Below are 26,740 nucleotides of genomic sequence, written 5' to 3' on the forward strand. Positions count from 1 at the left end.
AAGAAGCTGTGTGCATTTCTTCAATGCTGGGGAGGGAGCAAGAGAGCGAGACAGCGACTGCGGCACAACTCGGCTCTTGAAGCTGCCTGAGCCATGTGCCCAGCATTGCCATGGCAACAGAGAACCGCAAGCCCGATACACGCGCATGTGAACGCACATTCACAGGGGCGCAACATATTCTCCCGCCTACCAACACAACCCAGGCCACCCCCATCCTGACCCTCCTCTGCCACCCTCGCCCGCACACATTCACAAAGTGAAGCGACCGGCAGCGGCGCGATGCAATAGGAATACAGAGGAACCTGTTTGTGTGTGTGTGTGCGCCGAGGAGAGAGGCATTACACAACAGTGACAGAATACAGAGGATGCCAGGACACAGACGAGAACAGAGGAAGGAGGAATAAGTGAGATCGACTCGCCCTTCTCTGCTGTAGCTGACATTCACAGAGTTTAAGTGTTTACTGTGCAGGTGTACTGCACAAACAAGAACCTTAAGTTGGACTGATTTTAAGTCTATTTTGGCTTACTGACGATTGCAGATTGAAGGAAAACTGACCTTACGTTTTTGATCTGGAGAGTTTGTATGGGCAGCTGGTGCTAACAAGATGACACAGTAGGACTCATGCTTAGCATCCAGAGACGTCCTTAATCACTAATCAGCTCATTGTATGTCACATGGAATGCAGGCCAACATGCACATGTGCAACAGAGGTGCCCACCTTGGCTGATGTCCTCAATAGCCCTACGTATGCCTCGATCGAAGGCGCGAGCGTCGGCGGGGCTCTGGAAGGTCAGCCCGAACTTTTTGTCATTGATCCTCCAGTGGTGGAAGATGGGGTTGACCTTGTTGTACACGAGGCCCTCCTGCAGGACGCACTCCAGCACCACCTGGAAAAAAAGACACATGGAGAGTCAGGTCTTTGCAAAGAAGGCTTGACAATGCAACAAAAAAATGAACAATTAGCTGTTTTTGTTGTTGTTTTTATTTTAAGCAAGCTAAAACTGCAAAAAGGTGAAAGGTTCTGGGAAAATTAAGATACTCTGTTCGGAATTTTCAGGCTAAAGACACTGATGTGCAAACTAAACTAACAGGAAGACAAAATGGCAGTCCTGATCCTGTTTTGTTATTCTGTACTTGCATCAAATTTCTGTTTGGGGCTTTGTTGGCAAACTTTTCTGTAGTTAGTCTCACCGCATTCGCTGTCAGAACAGATTAATATCTTCCGGTTCTTCACCTGGAGCTGCTTAAATGTGGCACATTCAATCTTCTTCTTCTCCTTTCGGCTTGTCCCTTTAGGGGACGCCACAGCGCGTCATCCTTTTCCATGTAAGCCTATCTCCTGCATCCTCCGCTTGAACACCAACTGCCCTCATGTCTTCCCTCACGACATCCATCAACCTTCTCTTTGGTATTCCTCTTTCTTGCCTGGCAGCTCCATCCTCGTCATCCTCCTAACAATATACTCCCCATTTCTCCTCTGGATGTGTCAAAACCATCGAAGTCTGCTCTCTCTAACTTTGTCTCCAAAACATCGAACCTTGGCTGTCCCTCTGATGAGCCCATTTCTAATTTTATCCAACCTAGTCACTACGAGAGCGATCCTCAACATCTTCATTTCCGCCACCTCCAGCTCTGCTTCCTGTTGTCTCTTCAGTGCCACTGTCTCTAATCCGTACATCATGGCTGGCCTCACCACTGTTTTATAAACTTTGCCCTTCATCCTAGCAGGGACTATTCTGTCACATAACACACCTGACACCTTCCTCCACCCGTTCCAACCTGCTTGGACCCATTTCTTCACTTCCTGACCACACTCACCATTGCTCTGGACGGTTGACCCCGAGTATTTAAAGTCATCCACCCTTGCTAGCTCTTCTTCCTGTAGCCTCATTCTTCCCCCACCATCCCTCTCATTCATGCACATATATTATGTTTTACATCAGCTAATCTTCATTCCTCTGCTTTCCAGTGCATGCCTCCATCTTTCTAACTGTTCCTCCACCTGCTCCCTTACACTGCAGATCACAATGTCATCTGCAAACGTGGTCCACGGGGATTCCAGTCTAACCTCATCTGTCAGCCTATCCATCACCACTGCAAACAGGAAGGTGCTCAGGGCTGATCCCTGATGCAGTCCCACCTTAAATTCGTCTGTCACACCTACAGCACACCTCACCACTGTTCTGCTGTCCTGTATTATTCTAACATACTTCTCTGCCAATCCAGACTTTCGCATGCAGTACCACAGTTTCTCTCTGGGTACTCCGTCATAGGCTTTCTCTAGATCTACAAAGACACAATGTAGCTCCTTCTGACCTTCTCTGTACTTTTCCATCAACATCCTATTTCCTTCACCAACATGTCCATTACAATCTGCACCAATCACGACTCTCTCTCTGTCTGGGATGCTCAGAACTACTTCGTCTAGCTCCTTCCAGAATTTCTCTTTCACCTCTAGGTCACATCCTACCTGTGGGGCATAGCCACTGATCACATTATACATAACACCCTCAATTTCAAGTTTCAGCCTCATCACTCGATCTGATACTCTTTTCACCTCCAAGACATTCTTAGCCAACTCTTCTTTTAAAATAACCACGACTCCATTTCTCTTCCCAACGACACCATGATAAAAGAATTTAAACCCTGCCCCTAAACTTCTAGCCTTACTGCCTTTCCACCAGGTTTCCTGGACACACAATATATCAACCTTTCTCCTCATCATCATGTCAATCAACTACCGAGATTTTCCTGTCATAGTCCCAACATTCAAAGTCCCCATATTCAGTTCTAGGCTCTGTGCTTTCCTCCTCTTTCTGCCGAAGAACCTGCTTTCCACCTCTTCGACTTCGACCCACAGTAGCTGAATTTCCACCAGTGCCCTGCAGGTTGACGGCGCCGGTGGCAGACGTTGTTAACCCGGGTCACGACCGATCCGGTATGGAATTCTTTGGATGAACGCTCATATTTCTTTGGCAAAGTTTTAAGCCGGATGCCCTTCCTGACGCAACCCTCTGCATTTATCTGGTCTTGGGACCGGCCTACAGTTTGCACTGGCTTGTACCCCCCATAGGGCTGCATTAAATGTGGCACATTCAATCATACCCATGAAATATGAGCACAGAATAAAAACTTTTGAAACACACAAATTTGATGTTTCTGAAATTAGACAAAAAACAATAATTGCATGTAGTTGTTAGGCTAATTTGTGAACCATATTCAAAATGGTGTTTTTTTTTTTTTTAAATTACAGATGACTTGGAAAGCAGCAGTGGGGGAAGCAGGGGCTTTGAGTGGGTTTTTGAAGGCAGACAGTCAAAAGTGTGCGGTGGAGAGACACTATTTCCAAAGCCTATTATTAATCAGGGCTACAGAGCTGCCTCCTGGCCTTCCTCTAGGGCAGATTAAGTGAAATGAGAGACAGCCATTACAGTCTTTGAGGTTTTGACAAACGTGCACGAGAGTGGCTTAACGGGGCGCGAATGTGCGAGCGCGGGCGTGGCAGGCGGGATGAAACCCATCCGTGACCCGAGGGATGGTCCAAATTCCTCGTCGTGGGGGTAAGATTCACAAAGCAATACTTGTAATAATAAAAAGGGTTACATTTTCCCCGGTATGCTTTGGATCAGGTAATGGATGGAATAGCTGTGTCAGATACTAACCACCAAGTAGTATGCTTCCATTTTGTTTCCATTGTAAAAGGGTCGCAAAATTCCAACCTGAACCATCCCACTATTTGTTGCAGCCTCGGTAAAAATGGTATGCGTGTGAAAGGTGGATCTAGGGCAAATGACTACTGTACTAGTTAAGTTGATTGGTCGACACGTGACAAAATTGTCCATCTTCTTTGGTGTTACAGTATAGAGTTTCAATTCAAAATTGGCGTATAAGAGGCATAACAGTAGAGCGCTAGAATTTATCAGCCTGTGCCTTTCACACAGAACCTACCAAAACATACCTCTCACAGAACAGCGATGTTGGGGAAAAAGACGGAAAACTGCTGAAAAAGGGCTAATGACTAAAATGAATTGCAAGAAAACAAAGTCATTTAAGGAAAAATCTGGAATTTCATTTTTTAGCAGTACTGTTTAATTGGTTTATCAGATGCTGTCTTGATGGTACGCTATGATGTCACACTATTTGAGCTGCGGACGCAGCTATCTGGCCTGCGTCCGCAGTGAGCTGAATCAGGTTCCGTCCTGAACCGAACCATACCGCTAGGTGGAGACGTGGCTAATGACTTTCTACAAGATTTTGTAGTACGTCTGGGTATTTTTTTCCATTTATTCAAAAGGTTTGGGAGGTCATTGATGTTGGACAGTATCTCTCAGTGTTCATTGTAGCTCATCGCATAAGTTATTCAACACTACTATTGATCTTAGGGACTAGTCTAACCCCTGATCAGTCACTGATTGGAAGACATTTGTCCATATACATTGTAAGTGGGAGTCAGACAGGGAGCTAGCAGAAGTCCTAACTAGAAGAAGACCAATGCTGTCACAGGCCTATTACAAAATGTTTTTCTCCGCCTTCCAAAAAAAGAGATGGGCCAAAGGTTAAGCCGGCGGGATGACGGGAAGAAGAAAGGGATAGATACTGAGGCGGATGGGGTAGGATCAGGTGATAGAAGAGAGGAGGATGGGGTGTCTGTGCCTCTGGGGCTGATTGTGGAGGGCGAGACTGAACGGAGCCGGAGCAGGTAAGATGAGCGGCACACGGCGACGGCGCACAGACACGGAAGGACATAGGAAGTATCGCGTGTTGCGAAGAAGGACGAGACTCAACATGGCATTCCACAAACCAGGCTCAGAGGTGACGGAAATGACGGAAGGCAGGCTAAGCACGAGAGGGACAGAGATAGTCGGAGGTGAGACGTGCCGGAAAGCAGACACGGAGGAAGATAGAGATCTTTCAACTCTGACTTTGTGAACAGCTTGCAAGTAAGACAGTCGACACAGAGTCAGTAAATGTGATTTTGGGGATTTTCTTTAATAGATTCAGTGATTATTCAATACTTTATCTGAGTTGTTTATTTATTTATTTATTTATTTTTAATTCAAGACTTATAGCGCAGGCACAGAACAAACACCAAAAAAACCACTGTCACGGTCTATTGTGTTTACAGAGTCACAAATGCAACATTTACAAGCCAGGTGACACCGATAGTCTCGCAGGTAATAAACCGCATTTGGCTGGCAAAGATGAACAAACAAGCAACATGCACAAATTGAGAGAGAGAAAGTTCTCGCCCAAAAGGAAAGCTAATTTCGATGAGCCACAAAGGCGCCACCATCACAGCTGTGAGCAATCCTAGGGAGGTTGAGACGAGCGAGGCGGCAAGCTCAGCTCGAGATCTGACATAAATCCAAGGGCCGATGTCGTAAGAACTCGTCAACCAATTAGGTCGTTTTTTTGAAAGAGAGTCAGAGTGATGGAAGAGGGGAGAGAGAGACAGACTGGTGGTTATATGGAGAGCCAGCTGAGTCATCACTGGTACACTCTGTGCCGCATCACTGCGTATCACAGTCACATCCCCACCACCGCTCTTCTTCTATCTGGCTCCGCCTACGATTACCGCGTTTTGATCGCATACATTTTCTCCTCAATGCCTCTCTCATGCACGCCCAATAACATCCCCGGTATCACGCGGTTACCCTTACCCACCAGTATTCTTCTCAAGCGATTTAAGGTTACAATCAGAGATGGGAACAATTTGATACCATCCTTTCAAAGATTACCCTATCTTTGTTCAGACACAACAAAGTAAAATTAAAGAGCAATGTCAGCATTGAGAACATAAAAGAACTTAGCCAAGACAAACATTTGTGACCAAATGTTTTTACCTACAAGTTTATCCATATTTTTTATTTGCTTCTATTTGCATTTTTAACTTATTGATGTCATTTACTTTCAAAATTCAAAGTTATTTATATTGGATGCACTGAATAGGTGAAGCACCCCAAATCTGGCCGTTTGAAAGGCTTTCTACACAATTTTAGGATTTCTTTTTCTGTGTGTACAACAATTTAAGTATCCCAAATTAGTATATTTTGTATATAGCCTTTGTGTGCATTATATACAGTTTGAACTGTACATTATATTCCACTGCAGCACCAGAGTGCCACAAAAAAAAAAAACAAGTGTCACACCAGCAAAGAAACACAGCAATAAACCCACATTGCTGAAAGCACAACAGTCACAACCTCCGTGGCGGAGATAATTACGGTATGTCAATGACTTCTCAACTCAACTCGCTGATACTGCGGTAAGAGGAACAGATAATGTCATGCCTTGCTGACTTGTATGACTAACAGTCGTCTGTGGGTTCGTCTGCGGTGGTTGTTTTTCTTGGACTCGGTACTGTTTTCGTGCTGATGCCCTCAAACAGTCGGCAGAGCTGCGACCCATGCCAGGCACCCAGCACTGGGTGGCATCCTGACAGAGCTACATATGGCTGGGTGTTTGTTGTGGTGACTGGGGGTAGATGCTGGCGGTGAGCGGGGTGTTTTACCACTTCCCAGAACAGTCGCCGGGGTCTCTGAGCCATGAGTATGCCCTGGCCAGTAAGACAGCAATCCTGTCACACCCTTTCCTGTGTCACACACACATACATAGTAATGCACTCAGAGGCCTTGAACACAAAACGTTCTCAGTCAAAGGCGATTCAGACACCAGGCAGCCTACGAGCCGCCAGTGTTTAAGCATTAAAAGGCCACCAGCGCCTCTACGTCACTATGTTTGCCACAGCCTTCTGACATGACTTCCACACTTTCATTACCAGAGTCTGGATTATCCCACAGGATCTACTCCATAACCTTTACATCCACAACACAGCTTTTGGGAGAAGCAGGTCACATGCTTAAGGGCAAAAGCCTTAAGGATTAAGATGGAGATGCTATTACATTGATTGGAAGGAAGTGCGGGAACGTGACTTTAAATCATCAGTGTTGTTTGGGGTATTAGAAATTAAACAGACAAAAAAATCTACTAGCAAACAATAACTGAAACAACACATTTCCAGCCAACACCAGCATGTTGCAAGAATAGACTATTATTGTATTCAAACTTGGTGGAATGTCTAACCCTTTTACACTGTCTGCCTTTTTTGTGTGTTCATGTGTTCTGTATGAAAGGTATCGATGTCGAATGGCATGTTGAAGTAGTCTTGCAAATATTCTGGGCCTTACAGACGTAGGACGCTGCCTGTGTGAAATGGTATTCCGCAAAGCCGGGACTGGGGTGTGAAGTAGAAACACCTGACGCTCACTTCTCCTGCCCTACTGCATTGAAAGAAATTGTCGCTCTCCGAAAACAGTTTTAATAAGACAGGCCAGATGCTGAGACTGATGGATGGCACAGGTGGATATAAAAAGAACTCTTTCAGGATCTCTCTGCTAGCGGCACTGAGAGCCACGGAACAAAAGTTCTGACACACGTTCAGACTAAAATAAATGAGGACAGTTGGTCCCGATTAGGGGTTTTGAAATGAATCAAAATTCACGCATTGCAGCACAGACATCAGCAACTGAGGATGGATGCAGTGGCAGATCATAATAGACTATAACCTGATGACATTGCTTGTTGATTTTTGCCCTGCGGGATAAAAATTATTGTAGTTTGTCTCTCTATGTCGGGTGTCAACGATAGTCTCATCCAGGGCGTTATAGCTCCGCTCTCATCTAAATAACCGAATTTTTCACATACGAGGCCATGAGCTAAGAGTTAAGGATTTTTTTTAAACACGGATATGCATTTTACAAACACACAAGGAAGCATGAACTGGACAAGTCACACGCAGTGTAAAGCCAGTTGCACAAAAATCAAATATGTCAGGAACGTCACCAACTTAAGGAATCACAGTAGCCATTTCAACCTCGAGTTGCTAACTTCACCGAACAAGGAAAGTGCACAGGGAAGAAATACCCCATTCTGTGGGAGCCTTTATGGTGAAGGCTTTATGAACATATTCCGTAGTTGACAACGACGGGTTTCAACATTTGTGGACTCTGTAGCCACAATACAAAATAATAAAAATAATAACAACAACAACAATAACAATGTAATAATGTCACAGCCAGAGATGTGGTCTCTGTAGAAAGATCCACTCCTAAACCATGAGTGTGTACGTCAGTTTTTTTGTTTTTTTTTTAAATCTAATAAACGATGTTTTGAATTTTCAGGAAGTGCCCAATACTCTTATTTTATTTTAGAACTTGTATTTACTGTACTGCAGCACTGCATTACGTCTTTTTTAACATTGACAATAAAAAAAATATTGCCAGTCTTTTTTATTTTGGTCATAATGTAGGACAGGTGGCACGGTGAACGATTGGTTAGAGCGTCTGCCTCACAGTTCTGAGGACCGGGGTTCAGGCCCCGCCTGTGTGGAGTTTGCATGTTCTCCCCGTGCCTGCGTGGGTTTTCTCCGGGCACTCCGGTTTCCTCCCACATCCCAAAAACATGCACGTTAATTGAAAACTCTAAATTGCCCGTAGGTGCGAATGTGTGAATGGTTGTTTGTTTTTTGTGTACCCTGCGATTGGCTGGCAACCAGTTCAGGGTGTACCCCGTCTTCTGCCCGATGATAGCTCGGATAGGCTCCAGCACGCCCGCGACCCTAGTGAGGAGAAGCGGCTCAGAAAATGGAAGGATGGATGGATGGATGTTCACAGTACTACAAGTAGGCTTGGACTACTCTTTTTATTTCTGTTATGATTTAATGTCCTGCTCAAATTTGTCTGCTGGATGACTCTTTTCTGTTCCATTTACTGTTATACCGTTCTATTTTAAATAGAAAAAGGAAGCTTTTACCTGACTGTTTTTATTCACCTATGAAAAGAAAAATATAGTAATAATACAGAACCAAGTACGATAAGAGAACTGATTTGACTCATCATGATATCGAATCGAATCACTGACGTGACAATTGTAATCGAATCGAACCGTGAGATCAGTGAAGGATTACACCTCTAGTTCCGATGCGGCAAATGAGCAGGATCTCCGTGTATAATAAGCTGAAGAGGGATAGAGCGTCAGTTGACAAAACCTTCTGAGGCTAAAATGGATGACATCACATAGTGGAGCGGGAGAAGGTGACTCACGACCAAAAATAAGATTATTTTACTCAGAAAATATTAGGAGTAATGGCTCTGACATCAATGAACTGCAGTAAGAATAAGCAGCATATCTGTGTCTTCATAAAGAGTTGCGATGTTGTTGAGTTACATGTTATTCGTCTGCCTCGGAACATCGCAGCACTATCTCACACTCCTTACACTCCAAAGTACACTGATGAGCGACTGTCACGAGTTTTTCGAACTAAATTTGTTGTCACGGTATATAAGTGAGCACACCACAAGTGAGCAAATTCGGATGAAAATTTTCAGACATTTGATTGGTACTATTTACAAGGGTGAGAACATATGTTTCCAAGATATATTTCATCCTTTGAGCTAAGTAGGTTTCCCACATCCTACATCCATCATTCTCTGCTCCTGAGTAATCTGCCCTTCTCCCAGATGATGTAATCATGCATCACAGCATCACGCAGTTTGCTCCTATTTTCAGATACCTGCACCACAGAGGCAAGTTGAACAACGCTTCCTGGGCGAGTGCCATTGAAAGTGACAGAAGCATGGGGGATGGTGAAGATGTCATTCCAAAGAGACATACCCTTTCGGATTTTTATATTTGAGTGAGCGTGCAAGAGAGTGAATGGCTAAATGAGGAGAATGTGCATGTCAAATAATACACATCCAGTAGAACTTTCAAAGACGAACACAATTCTTTTGTGATGCTGGTTGACTCAGTTTTTCAATTTGAAATAATGTAAAGGGAATTAATTGATCATAAAACCTTTAACTTGACACCTTTTTTTGGGTAAGCAACATGTTAACATTCAAATTGTCACAAGAATTAAGAATAAGTTAACCATCACACTAATAAAACTAAAATAAAGTAAAACTACTCAGCCTTTCACAACACAAGAGTGTAGTAAAACCGTGATTTGTTGGTCATTTTTCAGGAGGTTTTGGTTGAACTCCAAATTCTAAGACTTCCGGGGGGGGGGGGGGGGGGGGGGGCGTGTTATGGAACTTCCACTGAATAAACAGAAATGGTTTATCAAATATACAGTGCATCATTGAAGCAAGTATTTATTCAGCCAAACCAGGCAGAAAGTCAATGATTAGGACTAAAACAAGCATCATTGCGGGTAAAAAAAAAAATGTGACTCAAGTAAAGTGAGGGTTACATTCGTTCGTCTGAGTATTTCATAAAGGGATACCAGGAGCAGCTGCTGCAGCGGTATCCTTAGTACCAACAACTAACCACAAGGCCAAAGGCAAACCAGACACTGCCATTTGTTCTGGAAGTTTAAGGAAAACAATTAAATCATAGTTATAGCTGTCCACAACCCAAATGTCCTCCTTCCCTCTGGGATGCTCTTAAACATGAGACTCCATGAATCCACAAATCCACAGCAGCTGTGTGATGGCATTGCATCAACATGAAGCCAAATCTCAAAGAAACATTGCCAGCACCCTGTGGAGTCTGCAAAGGACGGTCTGCCCAGCTACTAGTAAATTAAGTCTACCTCACCAGTTTGTCTTTCAGCCGCTCCCCCTTTATGTAGAACTCCACTGCGGTGGGACTGGGACTGGGGCTGAGGCTGGGCGTCGGACTGGGGCTACAAGGGCTGAGGTTGCCGGTGCTTCCACGGGTGCTGCCGCTGTGGGTGCTGCCATTGTCCTCCGCCTGGCTGACCTTGTGGACGGTAATGCAGCTGAGGCCGCCACCGCCCAGGGGAAGCCATCCGCCGCTGGAGTCATCCCGCGTCATGACCACTGCTCTCACACGCGCATAACTGTCACTACGGAAAGAGGGAAGAAGCATGCATAAGTACGCTAAAGACTGGTGCATGTAATTAAACACAAAACTAAGCAATCAGATATTAAAAATATATTAAGTACATTGTCGTTGTTGGATGAAAACGCTCTCTCTATTTTATGATTTAGACACCATGTACTGTTGAAAGTAAGTAGCCTAAGCATTAAAAGGCATGTTGCCTCCTTGATACGTACTGTATGGTTACAAGCTGAGAAACAACAAAATATTGGTTCGCATAGAATCATTATTAAGCAGACGCTGAACTTTGAAATTTGCACATTTCAACATATGTTGCATTAATACCATTATTAGATATATACACAACCAAAACTAAAATCAACATTAACGAGAAGAGAGACCACCAGCCTAATCAAATAATTGACGAAGTCTCAACCGATTTTCACTCAACAAGTCCCCCCAATCCTTTAGGTGGTATTAAAGCACATAGCAAAAAGCCTGCAAGTACAAAAGCCATGCGGGCAGTGCAGTCTTCTGCGGACTGAACGCATGCTTGTTTTTGCTAATAATTCTACTTTTTGATTGCCACAAAATTGTTTAGTCACAAAAAGCAGGCTAAAAATAGATTCATAAAAGGGAACAAGGACAAAGATTCACAACTGGATTATTTATTTTGTTTGTGATCTGTGATACAAAGTCTACAGCTACTATTCCTGATGCACTGATGTACAACACTACAACACAAATAGTAATTCAGAGCATGTTTAAACCAGCTAAAAAGCGAATGACCATTTGTCCAAGTGCCACTGTTAATTTCCAACTGATGTATAATTCCCAACCAAAAATAGTATTTTCTTAGCTACAATAAAAAAGCATTTAAGTTGAATTTCCTTCATGTTTAGGTCATCCATTTCACCGTTGTATATACTGTATGAATGTGCATGTAACAGTGTATCAGTCGACAGTAAAAAAAAAACTAAATCATAAATCCTATTTGCACGTCCCCAACGGCCTTTCGCTCCGTTTTCTGCTGGCTCACCAGCGCTGCAGCCTTGTTGCATCTTAACCTGCAGTCAGATGTTTTCGCTGATTAGATAAACTGCATTAGGCCACCGGAAATGACAAAGGTCAGAGTGTGCTGAGGGCAGCGTTTTGCACGGACTCCTGGTAACATATTAAAGTTTTGAGTAGCTGACAGAAACGAGTAAAGAATGTGACTGCTGGATGTCTACATGTGACACATGGCTGGGTTTCTGATGTCGCGGCGGTTCTGTATCAGTAAAGACTGCTTTTCTGATAACTACCATATGTAAAAGTGTCTATTCGAGGCTCAAGAAAGTCACAGACTGACAACAGATAAAGCACCTCAGTACGCTCCCATTTTAACTCTGCCCCTCTGGACCTTGTCAACTCAACATGGGTAACCTTTGCTCTCCCGCCGTCCACACCCTTGGCAAAGATCAGTGCTGGGATTATCGGTTAGCAATTCATCTGTTGCGTCACAAAGTTCCACAAATCAAAACGATGTCTTTTTGATAAACAACAAGACGGCCAAATAGCAATCACAAAATTTGCTGTTGACTTGCTGAAGAAGGAAAAAAGGCCTTATTTACATGCAAGTTATGTTAATATTGAATAAATCCGAAGACTCCAACAAAATACTTTACTATGGCACCAAACTCCAGATCTCAAACAAGAGTGTAAGCTTGCCCAGGTAGAGGCTTATACCGAAATCAAGCTCACTGAATATGATGTGCTGTACTAGTTATCAAACAGTGGAGTTCTGTGTCATTTGGTCCTACATTTCCAATCAGTAAAAGAATGTTATCAAAGAGCTAAAAATCTTGAACATATCTGCATTACAGTTAGATAGATTCAGCCAAATAACTTGGAGATGAAATTGAGTAGTTTATTAGTTTTATTTAGGATTATCATGTTTGCTTTCCAAATATGATCCCTGTATGTATTCACATTTCAATGTGTTAGCTCCCTAATGCTGACCAAAAGTTAGACAGCATTGGCCTGTGGCAGGGGTAAAAGAACAACGACTTCCCTTACAAGCTCCCAGCACCACCCTTTCTGGTCACACCTTTTTACAGTGCCAGAGAGGCCATGCTCCACTTTACACTACGACCCCTGGCCTCACCACAATAAAAATGCATTTTGGACCAATTTACAAGCAGGAAGAGATGGAAATACAGTGGCTGTTAAAGACCAACCCCCACTTCAATAAAGGATGTGGGGGTGATGGGTGCAGGAGGGGCTGTCAGTCAGGCAGGGGTCCCTGGGGTGAACAGAAGGCAGGCGGTGGTGTCGCTCAGCCATGACCAGGGCACAATGACCAGGACCTGACCCTTCAGAAGTACCATCTCACACATGCCAGCATAAGGACACTCACACAGAGGGGTTGATAGGGGGTCTAGACCCCAACAGGAAGTTAATGTACTTTATATTTTGCACCCATTCTTGTACAAGACCCCAAAGAGGAACAACAGATTTAAAGAATAGCGAAACCAAGGTAATACATGGTCTAAACTATTAATTCTTGGGAGGTTTTTTTATTTTGAGAAAGAAAGTGGTCCAGAGTGCAATATCGGAGACAAATTCCTTGTGTGTTTTTGACATACTTGGCGAAATAAAGATGATTCTCATTCTGAATAGACACAGGGACTTTTAGACCAGGATTGTTCAGACAAAGGCTGTCCTCCACACACAGTCCACTGGACACACAATCAAGTGCGAAAGCACATCAGCTGGCCTGGGCCTGTGAATCGCACTGAATTGGGCAGGGGGGTGGGGGGCTGTTGATGATTGGGGCCAGAGAGAAAAGAGCCCCCCGTTCCAAATTATTCCAAGTTATTCTGCTGGATGACTGACTTCATTTCCGACCAAAAGCAGAAGAGAAAAACAGGGAAGGAGGGGAAGGGGGTGAGAATGTAATGGAGGACTGTGGGGGAGGAGGAGGTGGCGGATAGGAACAGGGTGGAGACCAAGGTGACAGTCAACAGCTCCTGACTGAATGTGAATAGAGCCTTTTCTATTCACAAAAATGATGTGCGCAGGCTTTCATCGCCTCTATAAAAACGGGGCGTTTGCATTAAGGGAATTGGCGATATTTGACTAGCGAATTTCCTCTAATAGACGCATTGCCCTAATTAGCCACCGGGTGCGTCATCCACTTATAAATGCTTCTCCTCAAATAGTCACCTCCCATTTCCCCTCCAGGAAAAACATGGGTAGTAACTGTATACCTCAGTTCATAGACACTTTTGTTCACACATGGCTCTTAGGAGTCAACATCTTAGCCCATTTGAACTCTACTGGGTACAAAACAGAAGTACTTATTGAAGCACGTATTACAGTATTAATACGTTTTAAACAAGTTCCCTGGGCACTATGATCTTAAATTACGCGGAGACAGTCCTTTATCTTTAACAACCAATCCAGTCGACTAACTGATGTGGTGGCTCCGAAATTATGTTGCCGTTTTGCTACATTTCTCCAAAACGGTCAGGTTTGTTTTGCTTAAAACATAACTTTCACTTGACATGTACTGTAATCAGTGATTTTTCAGAGATGTGTTGGTCCATTTTGATCAAATTTAAGACCTCTCATTCTCTAAATGCGACCACAAAGACGGTGGGTGATATGGACTCAGTATTATAATCCTGCCACATAAAGAAATGTTGTGGTCATACCCTTTCTAAGACAACTGAATGGTGAATTTAAGGCTAAGTGTCATTTTTAAGATAAGGCGTTGTTTACATTATCCCAAAAAGCAATTGTACAAATGAAGGCTTCAGCCCTAACACACCTCCCCCCTACATCCGCAGGTAAATAAACATCCTCTAACACTTCAATCAGAAATACAATATCAGCTCTTATAAAACGTGAGCATGAGAGTTTGACGGATTAAAAAAAATCAATAACAATAAGATTTTGAGTTGAAGGAGGAAGACAAAGTAGGACGTTGTGGTGAAGAGAGGGCGTGACGGTATAGCACGTGCAGACCAGGCAGGCCTGGGCCTCGAGGCCGACTGCTCTAGTGTGTGCCGGAGAAGGGGGATCCTGGGACAAGCATTTCCGAAGTGGACAAAGTGGCCGTTTGTCTATTCGCTCTGGCCCATGGCTCACTAGGCTCCAGTATACCATCATGCTTTTGCTTGTCTCTCAGCCTTTGGCTTCCTACCCGGATGGTGGGAGGAGGGTGGATTGCAAGGGGGGAGGGGGGGGGGGGGGGCACTGAAAGAAAGACAAGAAGAGGAGAACGAAGAGGAGGAGTGACGAATGAGAGGAGAGAGAAAGGATGTGGCCTGAGCCCTGGGAGCCGGCCAAGTTGCCCTCCGTTCTGTCTCCCCCTTCTACCAAAACCCCTCCCCGCCTGCTTCCCGCCACACAATGGCTGCTTCTCTGCTGAAATTTCACGTTATTGGATCCCGGGCCTGGAGTTTTGTACTCCCACAATGTCCAGGCAGTGGAGCATGCTGCAGGGGAGACGCACTCTGCAAGTTAAAATTTGGAAAACCATTCCTCCTTTCATTAACATCAGAAAAGGGAGAAAAGTCCCCCCTCTAAACTAATTTTTTCCATCTTCCCATCACTCCTCTGTAACAAAAACAAAGGTTATCCAGCTCCACTAGACATGCAAGTGTACAAGGATACATGCACGTGTATGCTTGTATAATTTTTTTAAGCGTTTGTGAGGAAAGGAATTCATTAAAATATCATTGGCAAAATAAACAAGCTACTTATCTGAATCCGATTCTGTAGCTTATCCTCTGTTAGGATTTTGGAAAAGTTAAGGGGGAGTGAAAGATGTGAAAAAGCTAAGCTTGGTGTAAAATAAAAACAATTCAGATTTTAACACAGACAAAAACAGAAAGAAACCTAAGCATATAGTTTACTATTGAAGATTACATACAATATTGGCCACGACCGTCAATTCCAGCAGTGGAATTGCCGGCTAGCTAATTAGCCACGGTTCAAGCGCTCTAAATAACTAGCCAACTTGAAGGGCAGCACTAAACGAATGACATGACCCAACATGGATGCAGAGCAAATTATGACAAGGGCAACGCTCATCGGGGTGCTTTATGTTATCCATTAATAAAAGCCGAATCCATAATTGGACAACGCCCACGAAACAGGCTGCGTTTGCATGCCTACTTTATTAGCTGCGCTGAAAGCCAATACTTTGCCTGTAGAAGGAGAAGTGAAAAAGAAATGGTGCCGTATCTCCTTGCAACACCTCGAGGCTGCTGGTGAGTCATCTCCCTCGCAAGAACATTCAGCCAAAGCTACCAACTGACTCAGGGAAAAATAACACCGCGCTAAACAATAAAACTCAATTTTACCTCAGCTCGTTGGACCAAATGGCAAGAAATGTCGTGACAAATTAGGTAGTTGTCATTATGTGAAAGTAAACCACATTGGCCAGGCGCAAACATCACACAACGTACTGGAATGGTACAAGTGCTCGCTTAGATCGGCATCCACTATATACAGTATTTTTCTGAATCACTTCATGTGTTTAAACACTTGGCCCTGGTTTGCTTTCTTTTCATATTGGTTGGAATTGCTTTCTCACCGGAATGGAAATGTCTGAAATCACCAAATTTCATTTTCTGTGTTAACACCTGACTAAACAGAGACTAAAAGGTGGGAAACAAATGGCAATCCTATTAAAACAGACGAAAGCGTGCATGTGTGAAAAGCTGACCATCTATTGTTGGATCAGCATTAGGCGCTATTCGGAAAAATATCAGACATCCAAACCACCGCCACCCCTGACATGAAAAAAAATAACCCACAGACCGAGTAGATCTTAATTCAAACCACATGCATTCCGGTAAATTAAAACCTTGCGCCTGACATTACCGTAAAAAAAGACAATCAACAGCAGAAGAGGAAGCACAAGTTTTGACTGTGGCACAGTGTCTATGGTCTCCTTTGATGTTACAGCTGTCTCGAAAGGATTGTGATTCTAATTGTAGTTACTGTATAACTATAGCAGGGTTAAGGAAGGAGGCTGGGAAGATTCAGGGATGAGGCATTAAACATCAGGACGTACCAGACAAAAATGTAGTAAATGTTCAACACAATGTTTCTCTGCCAAGTTGGATTCAAGTTATGACTATAGCATGTTGACTACACCCAAAAAAATGACAGACTTTCCGTATTATCTTCCTCTACAAAATGACTCGTGCATTGAATGATTAAATGAAATTCAATGAGTGAAGATCTAGGCCTATCTCTCGAGAAACACACACACACACACCAGCGAAATACATACACAAAAACCTATTCCTGTTTTCAAAGGGTTTTTGGAACTCCCTCAAAGAAAAAAGGTTTAGGATTTACATCTGTGCCCTTTTATGTCTGCGGCCTCACAGGAAAGAACCATTTCGGGCCAGCTGCAAGCAAAGAGCTCGCAACAAGGCGCAGCCTTCATGGTCCCCACATGCAGCACAACTCCAAACAATATCCACGATTGAGGCGCTCAAAACATCTCACAGGTCCTCAGATATGGTCTGTGAACATCTGAGGCCTTCCATGACCGAGACAAAAAGACCACGTTCTGGTGTTCTGCTGAGGTGCCGAAACCTGAACAGCATAGAGGCATTTGTTTAAAAAGGTACAGCCCTGAAATGTGCCCTCATCACTGCTGACATTTAAAGCGCTTAAAATACTCGAAGAGGAAATGAAAAATGTAAAGGGGAAGTGGCTCTGGTTTTAAAATGCACAGAATCCAGGCGCGACTCCAACCATGCGAATGGAACATGCTCTCCGTCACAGGCAGTCCGAGCAGTCTGGTTACTCAGATCACCGTTGCCATTAATCACCCAAACAATCACACGGCAGCTTCTAGAGCAAGCAGACACTGGATCATAAATACTGTGTCTGCAAAATAACTTTAGGAAACCTCTGCCCCTGAGAGCATATCATTCTGTAGTACATGAGCTGTGTGGCTGAAGTTTAAATGTATGTCCCAAAAAAATAAAAATAAAATAAAATGTAATTAAATTAAATTAAATTAAAATGTAAAAAATTAAACCAATGTCTTGTGATATGACAGAAGTATATCTTGTCTGCTATGCTGTTTGGTAACCAAAAGGCAAACCAAAGGTTCTGACACCAGTGGAAGACAATAGCACTACATAAGAGTGGCCTTGAAAGCGATATTTGCTGATTCTTCAACGGGGGAAAAAGTCCTCTGGTGCAGACCAACTGTCTTATAGCCTTGAGACTGTATGGTCAGGTAACATCATGAGGGAATATTCTGGTGGTTCGAGCATAGTGCAAATTCAGATGAATGTGGAGGCATTACAAAGTCAATACAGTGGTAACTCTAAAATCAAAGGCCCTGAAGTTGTACAATTTGGACTTTTGGGGGCAGAAAAAAAAAAATGTAGAGCCCCATAAAATCTTTGGTATCACCTCTTTCGTCATGCGTGACGTCAAGTGAGAAGTCCGTATGTCACGTAATTTCCATTATAGTGGTGCTGTTCTTAAGACCCAAATCTAAATAGATTAGCAGGTCACACCCTTGAATCAGATTGACTTGAAATTTCTCACACAAGTCCATCTTCGTATGCGTTATTATGAAAACTTTAGGTCCATGGAATTTAATCGCAGTTAAGTCCAGAAGTTACAGCGTTCGATAGGCTGAGCCTCTCACCACAAACGTCTAATCTTCAAAACTCTCATACAAGTCTAGCTCAATGTGCTCTTGCAACAAAAGCTCGAGGACCACTGAAGTCTGTTATAATGATTGTGTAGAGTTGACTGGCTGTGTCTGCGTCTTCAGTGACTTGGCTTGACTTGTGATTTGTGGCCATCAGCAGCTCATGTTTAAATGTGCTTATTACCTGTTTGTTTTCTTACCGTTTACTGAATAAAGCCAGTGAAAGTGCACCGGCAGCTGTAGTTATCCTCGAATTCCTGCGGAGACATTACAATACACTAACTAGCGATGGTAGGCTATGTTAAATTTAAAGGTGCAACAATTAATTGACAGCTGGTCTTATCAAATTAATCGACAACTATTTTGACAATCAATTAATCGTTTAGAGACTTTGCTTAACTTGAAATTGTCCAAACCCTAAGAATTTCAACCTCAACAGTAAATATTTTCATATTTCTTTTGTCCTCCATGAAAGTAAACTGATTGTGTTTAAATCAAAATAAGACATTTGCAAACATCATCAACATTATTTTCTGATATGTTACAGAACAAACCAGAAACTCAATAAACCATTTATGTTTGTGCATTTACTACACTGTCAATTTGAAATGTCCAGTTTTTGAATAAAGAAATGGAAATTCAAATGTTTTTTGTAGTCCGATTCATCCATTAATAAAAAAAAAAACTAATGGACAGATTAACTGATTATTGAATTAATCACTAGTTGTTGCCCTAATTAGCTAACGTCCATATATTATCTTGTGTTGGTGATAGGAGACCTACTGATGTCGTACACATTGCACTTTAGCTTCCTTGTTAAGTGAGAAATGATCCCAAACTTTGGAAATTCTGTCTTTTATTGACTCTTTCCTCCTGGATCATCGCCATCGCACCAACATATTGTCACGTATCTTTTGACGTAGTACTGTAAATATCGGAGAGCCATTCATCCATCCATTTTCTGAGCCGCTTCTCCTCACTAGGCTCGGGGGCGTGCTGAAGCCTATCCCAGCTGTCATCGGGCAGGAGGCGGGGTACACCCTGAACTGGTTGCCAGCCAATCGCAGGGAACATAGGAACAAACAACCATTCGCACTCATGCCTACGGGCAATTTAGAGTCTCCAATTCATGCATGTTTTTGGGATGTGGGAGGAAACCGGAGTACCCGGAGAAAACCCACGCAGGCACGGGGAGAACATGCAAACTCCACACAGGCAGGGCCCGGGATTGAACCCGGGTCCTCAGAACTGTGAGGCTGACGCGCTAACCAGTCGGCCACCGTGCCGCCTATCGGAGAGCCAATAAAGTTATTTTTAAAAAACATGTCGGCGGTGGGGGACAGACAACCGGTAATGCCCGGATCAGACATATTTGGTCTTTCACTATTGCACTATGTGAGAATACTGCAATAAAATATTGTATTCCGATACCACTGCATCCCGTCTTTTACGATCACTGGGTTTTATCTTGTCAACTCAAACGCGACCGGATACACATTACCACGGCCACGACAAAAACAATTGATCGTGTCGCGTGTATTATAAGAACTAAATGGTAGCTGTGGCCCAATGGTTAAGATCATCGCCTGCCACTGTGGGGGACCTAGGTTCAAGAGCATCCCCCAACATCCCCCGGACTCCCGGCTGTGGTGTCCTTGAGCAAGACACTGATACCCCGAAACACTCCCCGGATGCTTCAGCTGCCCCCTGCTCCAGTGTGTTCCACTAACATGTTATGTGCATGTGTTCACTGTGATGGGTAAAATGCAGAGAACGTGCATGCATGCATGTTCATGACAATAAAGGTGATTCTTCTTCTTCTTCTAAAATGGGGGAAAACATGTGCTGGTGGTCACATGTGCTCAGGAGAGGAATCTAATTCAAGGATTGCTTGAGATATGTTCACATACTTTTAATACAATACGGGTCGCAAGCAGGCAACAAAATGTAATGTAGTCTAGCAAGCTAGAGCTAGCACTAACAGTTGTACCGCCGTTCTGTCAAATCATGCTCTAAAGTTTCGGTGTGTGTGAAGTAATTTAATTACAATAAAGTAATTTAATTACAGTAAGTTAGTACCCATTATTTCTGTCATGTTGTAATGTTGGTTTGACCTGACTGATTAGAATACATGTATACTCAGTATACAGTACACAAGTATATACAGTAAATGAACAAGTCATTTAAATAGACACATTGCTCCATCTTGTGATCGGATCGGTGATCGGTTATCTTTTTTTTCTTTCTTTAAACTTGCTAACCAGTGATCGGCCCCAAAAAAATCCTGATCGTGTAAAGCAGAGTTATTTCGTAGCCACATGAAGCACTTCCCTAAAAGCTGCAGAAGCAAAACCAAGCATTTGTCCTCTCCCAGCTCAGCAAACTTGGCAAAAAAGTCAGACACGTTTAGATCGGATTAGATAGTAAAACATATGTGTTCAAGCTCACATCGAGCCGCTGCCAAGAAACCCCAAAAATCCATCCATCCATCCATCTTCTGTACCGCTTTTCCCTCACTAGGGTCGCAGGCATGCTGGAGCCTATCCCAGCTATCTTCCGGAGAGAGGCGGGGTACACCCTGCACATAGAAAGAAACAAACAAACCATTCGCACTCACACCTACGGGCAATTTAAGAGTCTTCAATTAACCTACAAAGCAAATCTATGTTTAAAACAATCCAGGAAATTATTTAGCTTGACGTAAGGGCTACAGGATATCAGTAATTACACAGGCCCGTTAAGCACGAGTCACATCAGCTGAAGTAGTTGTCTCCCTTTGTCGTTACATGACTTGATGAGGGCTGTTTGGGAGGAATGCGTTTAGAAAGCGCCGCCGCAGGAATGGGAGTGCAAAACAGCCACAGGTGATAAGATCACAACACCCCCATGGCAGATGAAAACGCTGAGCTGTCAAATCAATCACGCAGATAGGAAGAGGACACAGTGAGAGGGACCGCCAGAGATCACCTGACCGGCAACAAGACAATGGCGCGGCCCAGCAGGAGTCTTGAGAGACAATGGGAGCCGTACCCTATACATGATCCTTTCACTACAAGTACTACAAGGCCAAATGACCTCGCTCATAAAGAATGGAGGAACACTTTATTGGCCACCAATGGCAACAATCCACCAGCTTGATTTCTAATTACCTTTTACAACACATGGCAAACAGGTTGCATGACATGGAAAAACTTCAAAAAGACCAATTAAAAGTACAGATTTTTTTCCTAAATGTATGAAAAAGGAATACTTCAAATGATCAGCTGAGTACTTCTATGAGAGAGACACTTGAGGGGTAAAAAAATAAAATAAATGGATATCAACATCAGTCAAGCTGCATCCACATGGTGTCATAAAATTCCAGATTTCCCAGTCCGCAAAAGTCACAGTTGTTTCTTTCTTACACAAAATAAACAATGTTCTAGTATAATTGGTGTACTGATTAGGGTATTTATTGAGGAATAACGTCCTATGTCTGGCTTGCCATTTACAAATCCGTAGCCTATTGTTAGCATGTTTGATTTGTTAAATACGGTCAGTGGCGACGCAGCATTAGGAGCAAAGCTTTTCTTTCCTTCTCATTTGTATTTTTATTTTAAACAGAGTGGGGATTGCAAAATGAATGCATATAAATAGTGCTGTATTGGGGAGTAATTTCCTCAGTTGACTGAGGTCCTGTCCAGGGGCAGTCATCCAAACAGCCCAGTGAGCATGATTGGCATATGGCAATTTCATCATTGGCATATGGGGGCAATTATGCGTGGGTATTATAACTCTGCATGGCAACAAGTGGTCAGTAAAAACGTGACATGACAAGAATCCAAGATCAAGTCGAGTTGATCTGCTTTGCTAGACAGTTCAAATTTTTTTTTTTGTCAGAATATTAAGTAGGAGAGACGGCTGTCATTATCCTTGTATGTAAATGCCACTTTTCCAGTTGACAGTTGCAGCTATATAGTACAGTACCATACCATGGAAAAGGTGCATTCGTGGTTGCTGTACTTCTTCTCCCCCATAGAATAAGGCCAACAACTGTATGATAACTAGCTACATGGAAGATGTACTATATGCAGTAAAAAAGCAAAATTATGGTTGCAAAAGTGGGCAGAGTGGACGAAAGCCTTTACCAGTAACTAGATGTCAACGCCAATTAACAGATTCACACACTTTAGTAGACAAATGAAATTAAACCAGCATTTGTGTAACAACACACCTTGTGTAAAAAAAAAATATATATATATTAAAATTTATTTATTTATTTTTTTTAGAAAGGGGAGAGACGGCTGCTGCAACATTCAGAATTCTGCTCTCTCTGCGTTTCTATGAATCATACACGCAGGAAGACAGGTGGTGGAATCCTAGCAACAATGTTTGGATCACTTCGCCATCTTAGCTGCCGCCATCACGCAGAGAGGAACAAACCACAGTACATCACGTAGGCCCTGTCGCAGTGTTTCCCAACGTACGAGCCTGTGGCTGCTTCCACTACTGAAGACAAGCAAAAGGGGGAAACAAGAAAAGGCTTTAATTCACGTATGTCGATGCTCACGTGTATTCAGCTTGCTTCCTCAAAAAATTTTGTATTGCAAAACAATCTAAGCGTGACTAAGAGCAACGGTGACCACAACTGATTCTGTGGCACTGGTTGAAATGCCATTTGGTTGAGTTTTCAACACAAAATTTCCCATTTAGATCAATTGTATTTGGAGCAGTTCACTCCAGAGTTCAAACTCTCGCCGTCATAAAACCTTTATCAAAAGAACAGGCAGTGTTTTAAGTAACATTTTAACGTAGACTCTAGTAGTATAAACAAAAGTAAACCACAGTTTACACTATTTAGTGATAAATAACGAGATGTAACAAACTTTCAAATTAACAGTCACGCAAGTAGGCCCTATATGAAAAATGAAATCAACCTCTAATGTAATGGAAAATATAACACACATAACACACTATTGATCACAAGTGACAAGCATATGGCAGCCGGTGCAAGAAGCGAACGTAGCAGGCTACAGTTTCATTCAGGGCTCCTTGTCAAACAGCACGACTCAAATGCAAGGCCGCAGTGTCAGAAGATACAATTTAAAGGCCTACGTTTACAACAAGCTGGTCAGTACTGAGTCCTTAACAGGAAGCAGAAACTGAGCAAATTAAAACTAGTAATGGCACTAAACTGCTGGCAATCGTCTCCAACTATCACGACGCTGAAACGATCGCTGGAATAAAGTACTTTGACACCCACTGCCTGAGTCCTATTTTGCCAGAGCAAACGTGTCCCAAAAAGCAAAAGGAAAAGGTAAAACGCGCAGAGTTCACCTTTGCTGCTGAAATTAGGTCTAGTGAGCTGCTTCAATATGACGTATTACGACAGGTTAATCTCCACAATGCCGAAGACATTTACGGTATATTTACGAGGTGTGTCAGAAAGTTCCAGGATTCGTGTTAAAAGAAGGGTTTAGGTAAACTACAAGTTAAACTGGAGTCTCGGCACTCTCGCAACCTTCTCTGCCACCCCTTCATGCGCTTCTGGAAGGATTCTTCCAGAATCCTCTGTAGCTACATCGCCAGCGCCATCGTCAATGTCTTCAATAGGGGTCCCCTTGATTACCCTCGTTGAGATTGGGGGGGAAAAATATAATAGAAATAATCACACAGCGCTAGGTTGAGTGAGTAAGGAGGTTGCTCCAACACAGCGATGTTATTCTTGGCCAAGAACTGTCGGATGCTCAGGGTATTGTGAGCAGGCATGAGATATCCCGACACAACGATCATCTCTTCTCGCACACTGAACGAAGTAAACGCCCCAGGATCTCTTTGTAAACTTGCTAGTTGACCATCTGACCCACACTGAAAGGGGAAAACTCGTAGTTTGTGTTTGAAATATATCTTTAATTACGTCGGTCCTGAAACTTTTCTGACACATCTCGTCAGTCGTTCGTGTTTCGATTCCAACACAGAAAGAGCCAAGATGGAGGCGCACACACACACACACACTAATTCAGGTATGTTACGTAAACGTGTAGTTCAAGGACAAAAGCCTCGATGCATCGTTCCGCCACTCTCCGCCTTCTGCGAGGCCCGTAATGGAGAGATTTGGAACATGGGTGTGTTTGACACATTAAAAGCGTGATAGTGTAAATGGCTGTGGGGGTGAAGAGAAAAAAGGCAGCAGCACATGACTTCCTCCGTGACAAATACATTTTCAAAAGACAGAACAGTATTGGACGTGTTGCATGAGCGCGCGCGCGCGCACACACACACACACACACACACACACACACACACACACACACATGAAAAGGAAATGTGATCATTGTGTGACCGTGGCTGCAATGCGAAACAGCGTACAGTTGACTGTGAATGGGGCCTGGCAGGTACTTTATGAATGGAGAGGATCATGTGACCGCAGCACCTCCCGAAGCAGATATTTCTCACTGACTGTCAACAAGCGCGCACAAGGGATCAGCCCTGTAAAACCATACCACCTTAAAAAAATAAATAAAATTAACATCCAAATGAACCCTAACAAATAACCCCCTTTATCCGACGTGCTTCGACAAGTTCACGCTTTTGTTGCGTTCGGGCGTCAATTTAAAGCGGGTTTTTTTTTATGAATGGAGATATGTAAATGAGCGTGATTGAAGAAAAGAACATCTTCCGCCTTTTGGATATGGAACATGTATTTGAAAGCGTTCAATGTCATTTTGTTACGACGGCGATATCCGCGTTTTTGTACATACGAGGTTTGTCACGTATAAATGCTATAAAAAATGGCGTTTTTCGTCCTTGCAATGTCGTTTATATATTAATACATGTTTCACGCGTGTCTTTTAAACGAATTACACGAAATGAGCGTGAGCTGTTGGGGATTATACTCATGACGACACAGATACACGCCATTCAAAAAAATGCATTCATGTATTTACCAGTGTCGTATTTATGAAGCGACCAGACGTCACGAATGCATATTAAGAACATGCTATGGGTCCCAAAAAATAAAAGATGGTTTACGATCTTGGTGGGGAGAATTTGTACTCACTCGTTGTTTGGATTTGTTGAATCTTCACTCATTTTCTTCCTCACGGGGATCCGAGTCCTAGCACTAGCATCGACGGCGCTGTGACGGCGGGACAAAATTGCACAAAAGTCACCATTTTCCTCCACATGCGTACAACCGAGGCGTGTTGTGTTTTCGTTTGGTGTTTATTTAGGGTGGGGGTGCTCGGTTTAAAAAAAAATAATAAAATAAATAAAAAAATTAAATTAAAAAAAAAGCGAAAGAATGATCCCCTTGGTGGAAAAAAAGAAAGGAAATTAAAGAACAAGAGCTAGCCTTAGCTGTTAAATCGCGAGAAGGAAGAATGACAGTTTCGCCTTCTCCTCCCTGGAAGTAAAATCCGACCAAGACACAAAATTAGCCATCTTCTTTCCAAACAAACTCCTGTTTGGTGGGGGGATTAAAAAACAAAAAATACCCCCCCACCCGCCGCGTGAGTATATATATCCTCAAAAAACGCAGAAAGTGTTGAAACCCGTCACGTTCGGCGGCGTATTAGTCGTGGCTGTCTGTCGAGCATCCATTCGCCAACTTGAAAGCTCTCCGGGACGAGACTTGAAACGGCGCCTTGTTGGAAAGCCAGCCTCGCTCCGCCAACGTGTCCGAGTAATGTCCGCTTAAAGGCAACCTCGACGAAAGGGAGGGAGGGGGGGACTCGAGCCACAAAAAAATGGGGTTCTCCACGAATTTTCGTTAGAACGGGGAGTTAAAGCAAAAAAAAAAAAAAAAAGGAGTTTTTAATTTCCTCCCTCTGAAGTTGGCGGACATCTGCTTTAATCGAACTCTATTTTCAACAAGGGGAGGGGAGGCAGGAGAAGGGAGGAGGGGGTGGGCATCGGAAAACTGGGCGGATGTGTCGACCCTCGAGAGAGAGAGGGAGAGAGAGAGAGAGAGAGAGAATTAGATCCTTCCGCGACTTGCTGGAAGTGTTCAATTTAAACGCGCCGCCGCTCGATTGAGATTTATTTCCGATCGCCTATCATTCATGCAGACAAAGAAAGCGTCACCTTAGTGACAAACGACACGCGAAAAGTGCGTTGTTGTTGTTGTTTTTCTTCCGGGGTTGACGTAAAGTAGTCCCGGTTGCGCTTTTCCCAAAGTGGTAAGTTTCCCTTGGATAAAATTTCTGCGAGATAGCACGCGACGTACAAAA

At 43.3% G+C, this 26,740-nt stretch overlaps 1 protein-coding gene across 1 annotated transcript in view; it reads right to left on the bottom strand.

Moving 5' to 3' along the window:
* Positions 1–26,578, bottom strand: part of spred1 (sprouty related EVH1 domain containing 1) — a 43,719-nt gene extending 17,141 nt beyond the window's left edge. The window contains exons 1-3 of the mRNA XM_061794609.1: positions 25,570–26,578; positions 10,601–10,871; positions 720–888 (exon numbers count right to left, since the gene is read on the bottom strand). Of these exons, the coding sequence (XP_061650593.1) occupies positions 720–888; positions 10,601–10,871; positions 25,570–25,601 (472 nt within the window). The 5' untranslated portion in view covers positions 25,602–26,578. The remainder of the gene's footprint in view (positions 1–719; positions 889–10,600; positions 10,872–25,569) is intronic.
* Positions 26,579–26,740: the final 162 nt, after the last annotated feature.

The sequence above is a fragment of the Phyllopteryx taeniolatus genome, chromosome 13 (assembly GCF_024500385.1).
Source record: "Phyllopteryx taeniolatus isolate TA_2022b chromosome 13, UOR_Ptae_1.2, whole genome shotgun sequence".
Lineage (NCBI taxonomy): Eukaryota > Metazoa > Chordata > Actinopteri > Syngnathiformes > Syngnathidae > Phyllopteryx > Phyllopteryx taeniolatus.